Below are 14,064 nucleotides of genomic sequence, written 5' to 3'. Positions count from 1 at the left end.
CCGAGCGTGCAGACCTCGAGCCTGGAGCCGTCAGGAGAGCTGGGTCTGCAGGAATTACCACTCCATGCACAGAGCTTGAGAGACCGAGGTGACATTTCTACCTGCTTCTCCTCTCCTGCCACCCATCAGAAAACCCCCAGCCGTCCAGCAGTTTCAGAGCCACAACACATCAAATCTCCGTTCTGAAGATTTCCCTTGCTGAAATAACAGTAAATATTTCCATAAAGCAGTTTGTCACATGAATTTATTCTTGTTCTTTTTCTTTACATGGCGGACAGACAACAGAGCTTTCAGTCTTCCAGAGCAATGTTCAGAACCCAAGCACCAACCAGCTCATACCACATCTCCACACAGTTTATTTTTAATAAACTTCTCAGTATCAGCATTGTCATGAGAGCACTGCAGAGCTACCGGTGTCAGCCTCACAAATTCCTACATGCAAAACCTGAGCTTTTTCCCCACCCTCTCCTTGAACTTTCACAAGAACTTGTGATATTAGTCAAGGGCAAAATTTCACGTTTCATCAGCAGGCACGGGGGAGGTTAAAAATTTGCTGCAAAACTGTGAAATTCTGCCTTGGAAAAAAAAAAAATGGCATACTTTCCTGAATTTACTGTGAATAAAATATCCTCATCGCTCCAGAGAAATGACACCATTTTGAACTGGCTCTTTTCTCTGCAAGAAAAATCAGCTCCCCCACCCTCCCAAAAAACCTGCGTTTTTAATCTGAGGGAAAACGATGAGAAGTCTGGTGCAACCGTGGGTTATTTCTTGTCAGTGGTGTGGATATTTTTCTGCCACAGCTTAGACCATAATGGATCCTTCAAACAGACCAGTACAATATAAAGCTGTGTGCTGTGGTCTCTTGGTTGAGTAACACATGTTATAAAACTTTAAAAACGGAGCATTTACAACCAGGGACATAAAGACGTGCTTTTAAAATTGTAAATACATATTTACAGGCTTGTGTGATAAACCAGAATTTCTCTGGGAAAAAAGCGTTCATATATCACAACAATTTACACACTTCTCTCCTTGAGTTTGTCAGTTATTATAGTTAATACCACTCTAAAAAAAGCAGCAAAAATAAATTGCACAAAAGTGACCTCTAATAACCTCATTGGTATGCCTTAAAGGCACTGAACGCAGCAGCAGCCGTGCCAGACACTCGGTACTTGATTTAACTTACTGCTGCTGGAAGTTGAGTGGGTCTCGGAAGAACCGACTGTTTAAAGCAGGATTTGGGCTGCGTGGCAGGAAAGCTCTTCCCCAGCAGCACAAATGTCTCCGGTAAGCGTGACCGCGGCAAAGCTGCTCCGGGAAGATCAAGGGCATTTCAGACCGGTGCTTTAAGACAGAGTATATCGGAGCTGGGCTTTACTAGCACTGCACTGTCATTTTTCAAATGACCTAGATGCTGTCCAGACACACAGGAAGGTAATTCCCGTTTGAAAGAACAGGGTTTACCATACTAATTCTAGATGATAAGAGGAAGGAGAACATGTGGAGAGACAAGAAAAAGAAGGATAACGTGCAAAACTAAAGCGAGCCAAACGGATTAAGCTGTATGTGCACGCCAGCTTCTTCGAGATATACGTAAGGCCAGGAAATGTAATTACTGTGCTATTTGACCAAGATTTACCAAGCTGCCTAGCAGATTTGGATGCTCACTTCCGACTAGCTTTAATGAACCATGTGAATCTCAGTCTTCCAAGGCTGCTGGGAAAAATTTCAGCCTTTGTTTGGAATCAGTACATCACATATTTCAAGAGGGAATTATTGCTAGCAAAAAGCTCAAGAGGGGACAAATCCTAGAGACTCCAGGAAAAAGAGCAGCCAGCAATGGCACAAGCTCTCCCCACAAAGCCTGCATCTCAACGGTCTCACAGTCTCAAACTGGAAGCATCACTTCCAGCGTGGGAGGGGATGTAGCTTTTTATGGCTCACCTAGTCCTCAGCATCTCAGCCTTCCCCCAAACCACAATTGCACTTAGAAAGCCTCCAATAGGGGTTTATCCAAAAAGTCTGTAGCTAGACAATAGAAGATCCCGAAGACCTTTTCTTTCCAGCTCAAACAACACGTAGCTAAAACATTTTTTTTACGTTGAACAAAACCCATGTTTCTTGTTTAAAGCTTCTGTATTCCTTTTGAACAATTTGATTTTCATCAAAACTATAAAAAAACCCAAAACTGTTTTCAGCAATTTCATACATATATATATATAAATACATATGTCATATATATATATGAAGATATATATAAAATTGATCCTTTTTTTCTTTTACTTTATCAGGGTGGTGGGAAGGAGTATCAACCGGGCACTTGTTTGTGTTTTTTTAACTAATGTGTGCATACACAGATGTGTGCTTATCTGTGCGGAGTGCAAAGACAAGGAGAGGCAAAAATAGACTGAATTAAGGGGGAAATAGAGTAACCAACCCCCTTGGCCTCCTTGAAAAATCCCAAACCCCGACGCTACATTAGCAGGGATCCTACAAAAACTCGTCTGGACAGAAGGAACCCTTCATCTCAGAGGTGAAACCTGCAGGGGCCCAGAGAACTGTCGCTGCCAGATGATGCACCTGTGTGTGATTGTCACCATTTTGGGGCACGAGGTAAGAGACCTTTCTGCACCGCATTCTACCAACTGACCTGTATGTTTCTGCAACTTGTCTTTACTGGCTGCCAGCTACCTTTGTGGATGCCCTCTCTACAGGACCGCTGAAACTTAACATGCTGGTAAATGCAAGCTCTGTATTTAAGGAAAAGTGTTGCTTGATACTGCACAGCAACGTGCGTGTTTGATACTATCACTAAATAAATAAATTCTGACTATAGCAAGAGTACCAGACTGGCAACAAATGTAATGGCAGCTTTTGAGAAATGGATGCTTGTCCCTTCATGAAACTGGGCAATCAGTGCATTTCACAGAGATCACTTATCAGGTGGTCTTCCAAAAAAAATGTGGGTCCTGACGCACTTTGAAAGCAATGGCATCATGCCCCTTAAAGCTAATGGTACAAAGTCAAGAGACTGGGGTAACCCACAGACTTCAGATGTGGAAACCTCAGAAAAACCTACCATTCCCTTCCGTGGGTTTTTGTGGGATGCCCAGTTCTTTACCCGTTAGGATGTAAAGTAGAAACTAAAATGATGTAACAGTCTTTTCAGAATTTAATTGCATAGTATGTTAAACCCCTCTGTGTCCTACCAGAAAGAGGAGACTCATCCAGACCCATCAACCCTCTGAACACGGTTAATCTGCTGGCAAACGTCTGAACATTTCTCCATGCTATTCCACCAGCTGTCGATGCGTGGACCCCACGTGGCAGGGGACCCCAAGATCACCCTCTCAGCAGCATCCACAGTTCATGGCTCTCTGGAAAAGGCAGGAGCCCTGCTCTGCGCTCTCTCCCCCCCTCTGGAAGGACGGTATGACAGAAGTGTGCCACTGCTTCCAGAAGAAACCGCTGTCCCTGTTACCTACTGAGGAACCGGTCCCACCTCATCTCAGAAAAAGCAGGAGAGGATAATGCTTGAGGATTACTTCACCTCACCTTTTCCAGCCACAAGTTCCTAGTACCTGAAAATACAGAGTTGCATGTTATCAGAGTCAGCTTTAAGATTACGCAGTCAGAGTAACTGCCCCGTCACACCGAGCTGGAAGCAGGTCAAGTTGTGCAGCACACATTTATTTAACTGTTTTTTTATTTATATATATAATTTATTAATTTAATAATTTTTTTTTTATTTTTTTAAAATATTTTTTTAAAAAAAATGAAATTTGAAATTGAAAACAATTTTAAATAAAAATATATTTAATAAATAAATATACAGAAATATTTATATATATATATTTAAAAAAATTAAAAAAGTAAATTTAACTGTTGCTTGAGTTTCCCATGACTAAATGGTCTGTGCTGCAGTTAGGGATGTTAACATCTCATCAGCAACCACCCCTGTTATTCAGGAGGTAGTAAACTTTAGAATTTTACTGACTTTTCCCCCAAATGTTATTTTTTTGAACATATTGAACAGAGAATAAATTTTGGGCTGCAGCCCAAATTTTGCTGGCACCCGTTCTCACCTTTAGGCTTACACATGCGAGTGTAACATTCCCTAGCTGTTACAGCAGCGTAAAGGAGGCGATTATCTGCCTGTCACAGGTGGCAAAGGGAAGGAGCAGAAGACAGCGTCTTGCTTAAAGCCAACCAACAGGAAACCAGTTCAGCATCACCAGTAACACTGGACCAGGTCATTAATTTGTCCAAGCCCATACAGCTTCATTACACCAGTTTATCTCGCCACCACCCCAACCGATGCTTTTGTATGTTACGCCAGCGCTGCGATCTGCATTGTAACGCTGGTCTTTGAGCTTCTGGCATCCGACCAAAGCGGCCAGCTGGAGGGCACGCTCCCAGGCACCCGTTTTTTGGTCAGGGTTAATACTGGTTCAGTGTTTAACCGTTCAGCCCAGGTGGTTTCCAAGCACTTTGCCCACTACTACGACCAGATGGAAATGCCACTCCTTCCACGGCAGGGACAAACCCCATCCTTACAAAAGACCCATCTTCAAGATCCAGAGGAGCAACACCTCAGGTCTTGAAAGCTCATAAACGAAAGGAAACTCCTCTCACCTTCCAGGGGGCTGAAGAGCTGACTGCCCTGCGAGAGCCTTTTGATGGGATCTAAGCACACATCGCTGGAGAAGTCCTTGTCCCTTGTGGCCGACCCCACCGAGAGGCCCCACTCCTGCCAGCGCTTTCCCCCTTCCCTGATGACACGAGCAGTGCCACCGCGCTGTCTGAGGCTCGGGGAGCATCGCGGAGCCCCCTGCCCACGCCACAGGTACCCCCGCACCCCCTGCCCGTGCTGCAGTACCTGCCCCGCTGGCCACGCAGGGGGATCTATTCCTTGAAGAGGTGGGATGCGGTGCAGCTGGATTTCTTGCATTGCCGGGTGCTGGTGTTAGGCGAGGAAGAGGAGGGACATCTAGAGGCCATGCGGAGCCTGTAACTGTACAAAGAGGCAGAAGAAACTCACACACATGCATTAGGGTATGGGGGGGGGGGGAAGCAGAGACATGCTTTAGGGCCCCATAGGGGCTTTAGTAAGCTATGAGGGAAAAAACCCTACACTCCACCCTCACCGCAAGTACCGAGAGCCACTGCGGAAGGTGAGAGGGCTTCTCGCCTTGTCCTGAACTGACCCTGTTAGTTTATTTAAGTAAGAAACATCATCTGGAAGCAGCATCCACTCTCCCACCCAGTGTCCCAGACCCTCTAACTGGGACCGACAGACAAATCCACCGTTATGTAAAGAACAGCTAAAAGCATCGCGGTCTGTTTCCTCAAGACAGTCCATATCAGATTTTAAAATAGATATATATGGAAAAGGAAATTTACTTTACGGAAGCCTAACACGACACCTGGCCGTTTTTCCCGAGGTCAAAGCCTGCGGCACGCTATTGCCACCATGGTGCGGGCAGACCAGACTGTGACAGGTACAGGTGGCTGCAGGTACCGCTGCTGCGGTGCCTCTGCTGTAGGTGATATGTAATTCCACTCCAAATTTTACAATACCACCGAGAATCCCAAAGCGAAAGTGAAAATCGGGGATTTTAACTGGCAGTATGACACTTCTGCGGGCCGTGATTTCAAGCCTGAAAGCACGAGTCAGCGCAAGGGAAGGTGAAAGGCTGATGCTCTACTCTAAACACCCACCCCAGTCCAAACGCACACCACCCAATGTAACCTTCCTTATGCTACAAGAAAAAAAAAATCCCTGATTTGTTTTTAAATTCAGCATCTTTTGCTATCTTGCACGTACTTGTAGCTCCTTGGTGCATGCATATGCACGTCTGCTCCCCCTCGCACCTGCGCACCCCCCGTACCTGCGCTAATTACAGACCTACCTTGTACATGCAAATTCTTCAAAAGTCTAACCAAAACCGACTAGTTACATTCTTCCAAGGGAACATCTTTTGAAACAGGCTTTTATTACATAAGAACACGTCTAAGAAAAGCCAAGAATTAGGGTTTTTTCCAGGTTATTTTTAGAGTTCAATATACACCCTTTAAAAGGAGATTTCAGTTCTTGTTTGTCCTTACACACAGATTTTCGAGTGCGGTGGAACTGCCAGTCAGACATAAAGAAGGACAAAATTTTCCATTACGACAGAAAAACAAAAACCACAGAAATTTTAAAAAGTAAGCAATTCAATTATTTCCAAATTAAAACCCGTGGTTAAAATCGTCTGCCAAAGTTTTGTTATTGTTATATGTAAATCATCCTCTCCAGCCTTTGTGAATTTAATACTGAGGCGTTCATCTAGTGTCTAAGGAGCAGAAGGCGGTAACGAGGAAGTCAACAAAAGCCAGATTTTGTTGTCCCATAAAAGGGCTGTTACCAAGGGACACAGAAGAATATCCAAAATGAGTTTAGTTTGTTCGGCTTCAGTTCTTTACTATAACTAGAAGAGAGAAATTTTAGTTTCCTTTTATTTATAATGTTTCCATTTAAGTAAAGCTTAACGTATTAAAATTTATTATGACTTGTAAAAGTTCTTCTATAACCAGTAACATCTGTCTGTTTCTGCCTGCAATGAGCCGATGCCTAGATCCTGTGGGAAACCTCATAATAATCAAAAAATAATCCTCAAATCTAAAGGCACAAGAGTGTCTGAGAAAATCTGACCTGCATTTTCGAATGCATCCTGCCCCCAAACCAACACGCTGCAGGGATCGTCCACCTGCTAATTTCACCGGGCTTGAAAGCTCATACATCGTTGGCGATTACTTGGAAGTTGAGGATTAGGGGGACAAGACAATAAGGGATTGTTTTTCTAGACAGAAATTGAAATTGTGTTCTTAATGGAATTCTTACTGTTGCCTTCCCACAGGCTCCCCATCATGGCGAGGCACCAGCACGGCAGCGGTGTCCACGCTACCGGTGCTGCTGGGAACTCGCTGCCCTCTCTGCACCAGTGTCAAACTGGAGCGGACCTACAACTCTCTTTTTAAAAAGCCTGTGGGGTGGCTGGATGCTTTAGGAGTAACCCCCTGGGTCGGCAAGCGGAGGGGGAAGGGAGCTGGCACACGCCTGGCGCACACAGGAGCAGTCACTGCGGTGGCCGATTTTAGCTCTGTCACCTCGCACCTGCTTTTGCCATCACCCGTGTGGGTAACTTGAGACAGCAGAAGGACAGGGATTCTCTGCAGCCCAGCAATTGGGAATTCATGGGGAAGGGGCGAGGGGGCTGCAGGCAGCCCGGACAGGCAGCGCACCCCGTGCTGTGGCCAGCCCCCACCAGCCCACTGTTTAGGAACAGTCCTAGCCAGGAAAGAAAAAAAACGAAAAGAAGGAAAAAAACCACAAAAAAAGGAACAGCATCTGAAAAAGTATTATGCCTGCAAGAAAAAGGGCGCAGAAACCAAGTGTTGGGCAGCAGGAAGGACTTGTTTACACTGTGTATCAACTAGGACTTTTAAATCAGGATTAAAAGTTCTGGTAAATGGACTTTTTGGTTTTTTTTTTTTCCCTTTTTACCAAAGGACTCTTAAATCAGGATTAAAAGTTTTGGTGGGAAAAAAAAAAAAAAAGATTTATGGCTCTACCATAAATCAAAGCCAACCCAACTTAGATGATAGTGGGTTGTTTTTTTTACATGTAGACAGGGTTGAAACCTCTCTCTCAACTGAAAGCACACCCTAACTAAAGACACAAATCACAGAATTCGGTGAGACTTACTACAATAAAAATCCACTAAATCCCAGGTCTTACAGCCTTCCATCCCTGGATCCGAAGGTGTTCGCAGGATGAGTCAGTACCACAATCCCCGCTTTTCAGATGCGGAACTGAGTCAGAAGGAAAGCGATTTGCCAAGGTCGCCCAGAAAACCAGCAGCCTTCAAGCAGAGGCAGGCAGAGAGGGAAAGGCTCCCTGGGCCGCCCCACGTTCCACTGTCTCCTGAACTCTTCAGCAGTTTCACCCACTCGCCCAGACCGAACCCCTCCGGCCGCCCCGTGTCCCCGGGCACCGCGCGAGGACCAGCACACACGGGCCAGGCGTTGGCAAAACCGCCCGATCCCAGCACACGCGTTTCCCTCAGACAGCCTCAAATACATCTGGTGGTTTTAATGGAAATTACCTCGTCTTGCACCACACTTGTGCAATTAACATCCTTCTAAGGTGCTAGTTTAGCTCACTGGAGATGTCCCAGAAAAATAAGCTGCGTGCCTGGTGGGGATGGAGGCTGGAGCGCCTGACGGAGCGGCCAGTCGCACCGGTGACGGTCTGTGAACACACAGCAAAACCATCGCACCATGGGATGGAACATTCAGGTAGTTTTGCTTTACGTTTTTCCCCTCAATTAAAGTATGTTTTTCTTGTAGGGCTTACACTTCTAACTCTCCTAATCTAAAAAACCACATGTGCACAGTCCAAAATTTCGGAGACACACACACGCACTCTATCACATCTCCTAACAGACATCCCATCGACACTGTCAGGGAGATCCTCCATCAGGAGTTTTTCCTACCCTTCAATAAAACAATGCCTAAGCTGACAGAGACTGCCTTCTAATAACTGACTGTCTGGGGGAAATATTAAAAAAAAAAAAAAAAAAGATAAAGAGGTACGGATGTTTAAGCCTAAACGCTTAGCTTTGCAGAATTAGGCGAGGAATTTACAGGCCAGGACTGTGACCGCCTGCCCCCACGGGGGTGTCAGGGCACGAATAAATGAGATTTCTGGGCTTCTGCTCTCAGTGAGAACTAAACCATCGCGCTGCTCACCTAACTGGCATGTACTCTCTTGTGCTAGCATATTGCTTCATGAGAAAGTAAATACATGAAACAAGGACTTGGAAAAACATCAACCAACAATTGCACGAACAGTATTTTTATATTTTTTTAAGTGAAACAAAGTATTGAGCAGGACAAAAAGGTTTGTGGGTAGAATTCTGTTGAGGAGGATGCCTCCCTCCTGCGGAAGAGTCCTGCCGCTGTGTAAAAAACACAGGGGAGCAGCAGAACGCAAAAACGACCTTAACGTGCTGTACTGCAGCTACGCTGAGATTTACGGGTGTTTATTTATAAAAGTGGTGAAAAAGCTGGAACACGTCAGGATTTTATCTCGCAATCATGTGACGCTAAAGGACATAACATGAATATTATGATTTTATGGTCAGGCCTTTCATGAATCTAAACTGGAAAAACCTGTTGCCGAGATCCTTTGCACTCCCAACTTTCAAGAAGATACCCAGCAGCACTCTCTAACCACGGTGGTTCAAAGAACTTATTATCTTTAAAGTAGCCTTCCTCTCCCACAATAACTCACAAATTGTTTTGTTTCACACATGGGCTCTGGAATTCAAGTTTCTTCATTGTTGACTCAGTTCCGCTCCCAGTGAAATCCTGCTTCAGACCACTGTTAACTTCAGTGACTAACACCAAACCAGCACTGAGAACTGGTGAAAAAAAAAATCTCACCTCATACCTACAACCCACCTGGGGGACCACCTACAATTAATGTAGCCGTATCATTTTACTTAAGCATTACTAGATCCTTCAAAAGCAACTAGTGATCTAAAGTAGCCACTTCAAAGAGGTTCACCACTGAGGATGGCTACCGAGCTCCTTCAGAAAACCAGCCTCCTTGGTGGTACTTCAAATTGAGCTCAAAGAAATTATTAGTCACTTTAAGAAACCTTGGTCTGGGTCTATAACTTTAGATGAACAGTACCACATCAGCAATTTACCTTCCTGCCCTTTTAAAGAAGCACAGAGCATTGTGCCAGCCAAAAAGTAAAGATGTTGGATTAAAACCAGCAGCACCCAAATGCATCTACACTGTCAAATAATCTGGTCATTTGATAAAGTTTGTATCTACTGAATCACATTCTAAGAATGAGAAAACTGTATCACACTGAGGGCAGACTGCTGCTGATTTTATTTAGCTTTATACAGAAGGGGTTACTCCAAGTGAGTTCAAAGTGTTTACTGAAGGCGGTACGACCCCTCAGTCCCCAGCACATCTCTTCACGTAAAAAAGAAACCACAGAACAAAAAGTGCTTTTGATTTAAAGAGAGAGATGAGTGAAAGAAGGGGGTCTACAACTTCAGCCAAACTCTGGAGTCTGAGTGCACAACTCTTCCCCGCAGCTCAGCGATGGAAGAATTCCTCATTTCTCACCTTCCCACCTCCTTCCCCACTGCAACGTTTAGCAGCAGTCACAGCACCGAAATGAAACACTAAATACGCTCTGGCACCCAGTCGCAGGTGGCACATACTAACTGGTACTCGCAGGCGATGTGCATGTGAGCCACGCGCGCCCAGAGCCAACTGCCCCCGCAGCAGCGGCCGCGCTCCTGGCTCTGGCAAGGACAACAGCCAGAGCTCTGCTGCTTCCCCTTGCTGCCAGGCTTCCAAACACCCTGGGCAGGCAGCACGTCCTCTGCACTCTCAGCAGAATCACTCCCCTGAGAAAAATCCCTCGCGCTTACTCCACCACAGGCATTTAACTTTGCTGAGCAGCACTGCCGAAACTGCAGAAGGATCCAGGCATGTCCTGCTGGAACAGGCCCAGATACCAGATTATCGTTAATTCTTTTTTGACTGACACAGGGCATTCATGACGAGTGCAAGTCTCAGTTTTGCTGTTCACCTGAAAGGCAGCACACCTCCCGCGTGCAATGCCACCTTGCACCATGCAGGCTGGGTGCTGAGCCTGTACTCCTGAAAAATGGAACATCACCCGCTGAATAATCAAAGCTGTTTCTCACAACCCTTCGGCAGTTTCTTGGAGCAGTGCCACCCAAAACATGACTCAGAGACCATGTTTGGCTTGTAAGTCTTACAAAAAAATAAGCAAAGATACATATACACACCAAATGCATGTTGCCGATTACTGTACTATGTTCCAAAAAACACTCGAGTTTTGAATAAATTAGGAAAATGAAGCAGCTACCTATCTCTTAAGAAAAAGCTTCCCTCCAACTTGATGCCTGCTCAAGCTTCCCTTTGAATTTCAGTGTTTCACTGCCTTGTATCTGAAAAAAACAAACCAGCAGTATTTTCAATGCTGTTTTCCAAATGCATGCTTTCAAAAGTACACTCTACCAAAAGCATTTTTAAAGACTTACTGAGAGAAGTAAACATGCAGGATCAGCAAAATAAAATGAAAAGGGATGAAGTAATCATGGGAAGTCACAGTCAGGTTCCCCTGAACTACAGAATGGCTTGCAAGTGGGCAGGGGCTGGAGGCTGTGGTCCCAGGGCAGAAGGGGCTGTAACACCTCTTCTTCCAGTACTGCCAATAACCTTCTAGCAGACACCGGAGGTTACACCAGCAGCTCCCTTACCCACTCCTGGTCTAACAACCCACTTGAATTCTGCACGTCTGGGTGGGGACCCTTGCCTGACTGCAAGCAACGAGCACGAAGCAGCACCAACCTCAGCTACAGTTACGAATTCCACTCAAAAAATACCTGTAGCACAGAACTTAAATCGCAAAGTCAAGACCCCAGAGGCAGCTTAGGAAACAATATGAATCATTCATACATATGGAATAAAGACCCATCTTTAACATTAATATTTTTCATTAATATCTTTCACTTGGTGTGTAAAATGGACCACTAACCTTACACTTAATATATGGTGCCTTTCTTACAGTGTTTTATTTGCCTCTTGCTCTGGAACAGAATTGTTTTCCTCACATTCCCACTCTTTCAAAAAATCCTGGAAGGTCCTACACATACCCTCTCCATTAAGAGCTGCTATTCACTCCTAGAGCAGCTCCAGCCTGTGAACGAAGCGACAGTTTCTACCAAAATAACACAGTATGCAACTACGCAGTCAGAACGCATCACACAGTGTACGTGACCAGGATACTACGGCTTTGTACTGCAACCTGAACAGGGCGAGTTTGAAATCTCTTGAGGATTTGCATCTGTACTTTACTCCCAAGTGTTCTCCAAGACATCTCTTCTGAGTAGCCTTTACTCTCAGTTCACCAGATACTGAGTAACGTCTGTCCACAAAGTTTAGATGAAGCCATCCACTTCTAAAAGTAACTCCGATTGTTGAGGCTGCCTAGGTGAAGCTTTACCGAGTTCCCATTAAAATTCCCTAAGACTTGTGCTTCCAAGCGTTGAGTGCTTTTCAATACTCCAGCTACAGCTTAAAAACATCAAACACAGTATGGTATTAATTCTACAAGTATTCTATTTTAAAATACTGCATAGGGGTGACCCAAAATCAGCTTTTCTCTCTATTGCTATCAAAGTATCTTCAGTACTACTAGGAAATTTCATGTTAGCCTCCAGATCTAATGCTTTACCAGTTCAATTAAATAGAACATGTGGAAGTTTACATCTTTTTCATAATTCACTTACCACAAAAGCTCAGATCCACCCAGCATGCACTTGTTGTCCAGAATCTATCCTTTTAGCTCGTTTTCATCATGAATAGATGTCGAACGTCATGTGATTCATGGAGATCACACGTTCAGCAAATAAAAGCCAGAATTAGTATGTAAAGTCTTCCCAGTTCTCTTTTTAAGGTCATTCACAAGCTATTTGTCTGTCACAGATTATCGCTTGCAACTCAGCTTCTTAGCCGAATGTGACTCCAGCAAAAGCTGGATAATAATTTTGGAAACGAAGTCACAAACCTCAGTAAGCGAAGGAACCGCTATTTATTCCCACATCTGAAATTGCAACTTTACACATCAGATTGCCAGGATCTAATTTACTACGACATCTCTCCCCCCCCGCCCCCCCCCCCCCCCCCCCCCCCCCCCCCAAAAAAAGTCATCAGGAACTGAACTAGAACTTTAAACAAAAGGCTTACAATACAAAATGCCAACAAAACACAGTACCAGAAACACACTAGCCTAAATCAACTACAGGTAGCTTACAGAAAGGGTCAGGAGCTTGCAGAGCAAGGCAGGAAACACTCTGTGCAGGGGGCCTTGGCTGCATCACCTGGGCTGTCTCGTAATGCCTAGGATTGAACACATTTAAGACATTCTCTGATACAGACTGCATAATGGGGGCAAAAATGGTAAGCACAACACGTCAGATCTCCCATCTCCACACACGCTTCAGCGTTACTGTTTTTATCAAACTGACACTGCATTTGATCTTGACCAGCGTGCCAGTTAGTCTGTGTAAACAGGACAAATTTAATTGTTCTTATTGCCTGGTTGGATGCATTTCAAGAAATGTCAGCACTTTGTGGGCATCATCACAGCTTTATTGTTGCACTCAGATCATAAAGAGGCAGTTATAAAAGCCACAGAAATTCAATTATGCAGATGAGATGCAAGAGCAATAGTAACTACAAAAGCTGTACGTTTCCTGTATGTGATGAGTCGCCTATTTAGCAATGAAACTTCTTGATTAGCTCTCGTTTTGGAATACAGATCTCCATCACACCACACTTCACTTGACAACTGGTGTACAAACGTGTATGAACATCTCAGTGTGGCAACATCCTTGGGACACAACAGGATTTAATATCACAGCAGAGAAACAGCAAAGACAAGGGTAACAGGATTGCTGCCATAGTATTAAGGAATGAAGGAAGGAAGTTGCTTTATTTATGAACAGTTCACTGCTAGACGTCTCTAATAAATATTTCAAGGTGATCAGAATACTGAGACTGCAGTAAGACCAAGCACCAACTCGTATTTCATTTGTCAGCAATAGAAGACAGACATGAAACATTAGCATAAGTTTATGTCCCACCCTCAGTAACTTCAAAACTACAGGAAAGATTTTACCTCCCCCCCCCCTCCCCCGTTTCTTACAAAATACCCAAATACAACTACAGGCAGGCAAACCAAAATCTTTTCACTTAGGTAAATACAGTAAAACCTAATCAATACTAAAAACCTTCACTGTGGCTGTCCTACCACCTAACTAATACAATGGCTGCCGTAAGCGAGGTAAGAATTCCGCTCTCGAATCGTGGTGCACTATCTAACCGCAGTGTATGGCCACGAAGCAGATGTGCCTGCACAAAACACCCAGTGAACAACGTCAGAACTTCTGCACCAT

General features: G+C 44.5%; 1 protein-coding gene across 3 annotated transcripts in view; it reads right to left on the bottom strand.

The window, feature by feature from the left end:
- Window positions 1-226: 226 nt before the first annotated feature.
- Window positions 227-14,064, bottom strand: part of PRDM2 (PR/SET domain 2) — a 73,509-nt gene continuing 59,671 nt past the window's right edge. For 2 of the 3 annotated variants that reach the window (XM_040585767.1, XM_040585770.1), the window contains 3 exons: window positions 12,921-13,006; window positions 4,883-5,011; window positions 227-3,584 (listed from right to left, as the gene is read on the bottom strand). In XM_040585767.1, the coding sequence (XP_040441701.1) occupies window positions 3,550-3,584; window positions 4,883-5,011; window positions 12,921-13,006 (250 nt within the window). In that variant the 3' untranslated portion in view covers window positions 227-3,549. Of the gene's footprint in view, window positions 3,585-4,882; window positions 5,018-12,920; window positions 13,007-14,064 lie in introns of all 3 variants that reach the window. The other variant, XM_040585768.1, reaches the window with a different exon arrangement.

Source organism: Falco naumanni, chromosome 3 (genome assembly GCF_017639655.2).
Source record: "Falco naumanni isolate bFalNau1 chromosome 3, bFalNau1.pat, whole genome shotgun sequence".
In the NCBI taxonomy this organism is placed as follows: domain Eukaryota; kingdom Metazoa; phylum Chordata; class Aves; order Falconiformes; family Falconidae; genus Falco; species Falco naumanni.
This window is presented reverse-complemented; position numbering and strand designations above follow the sequence as displayed.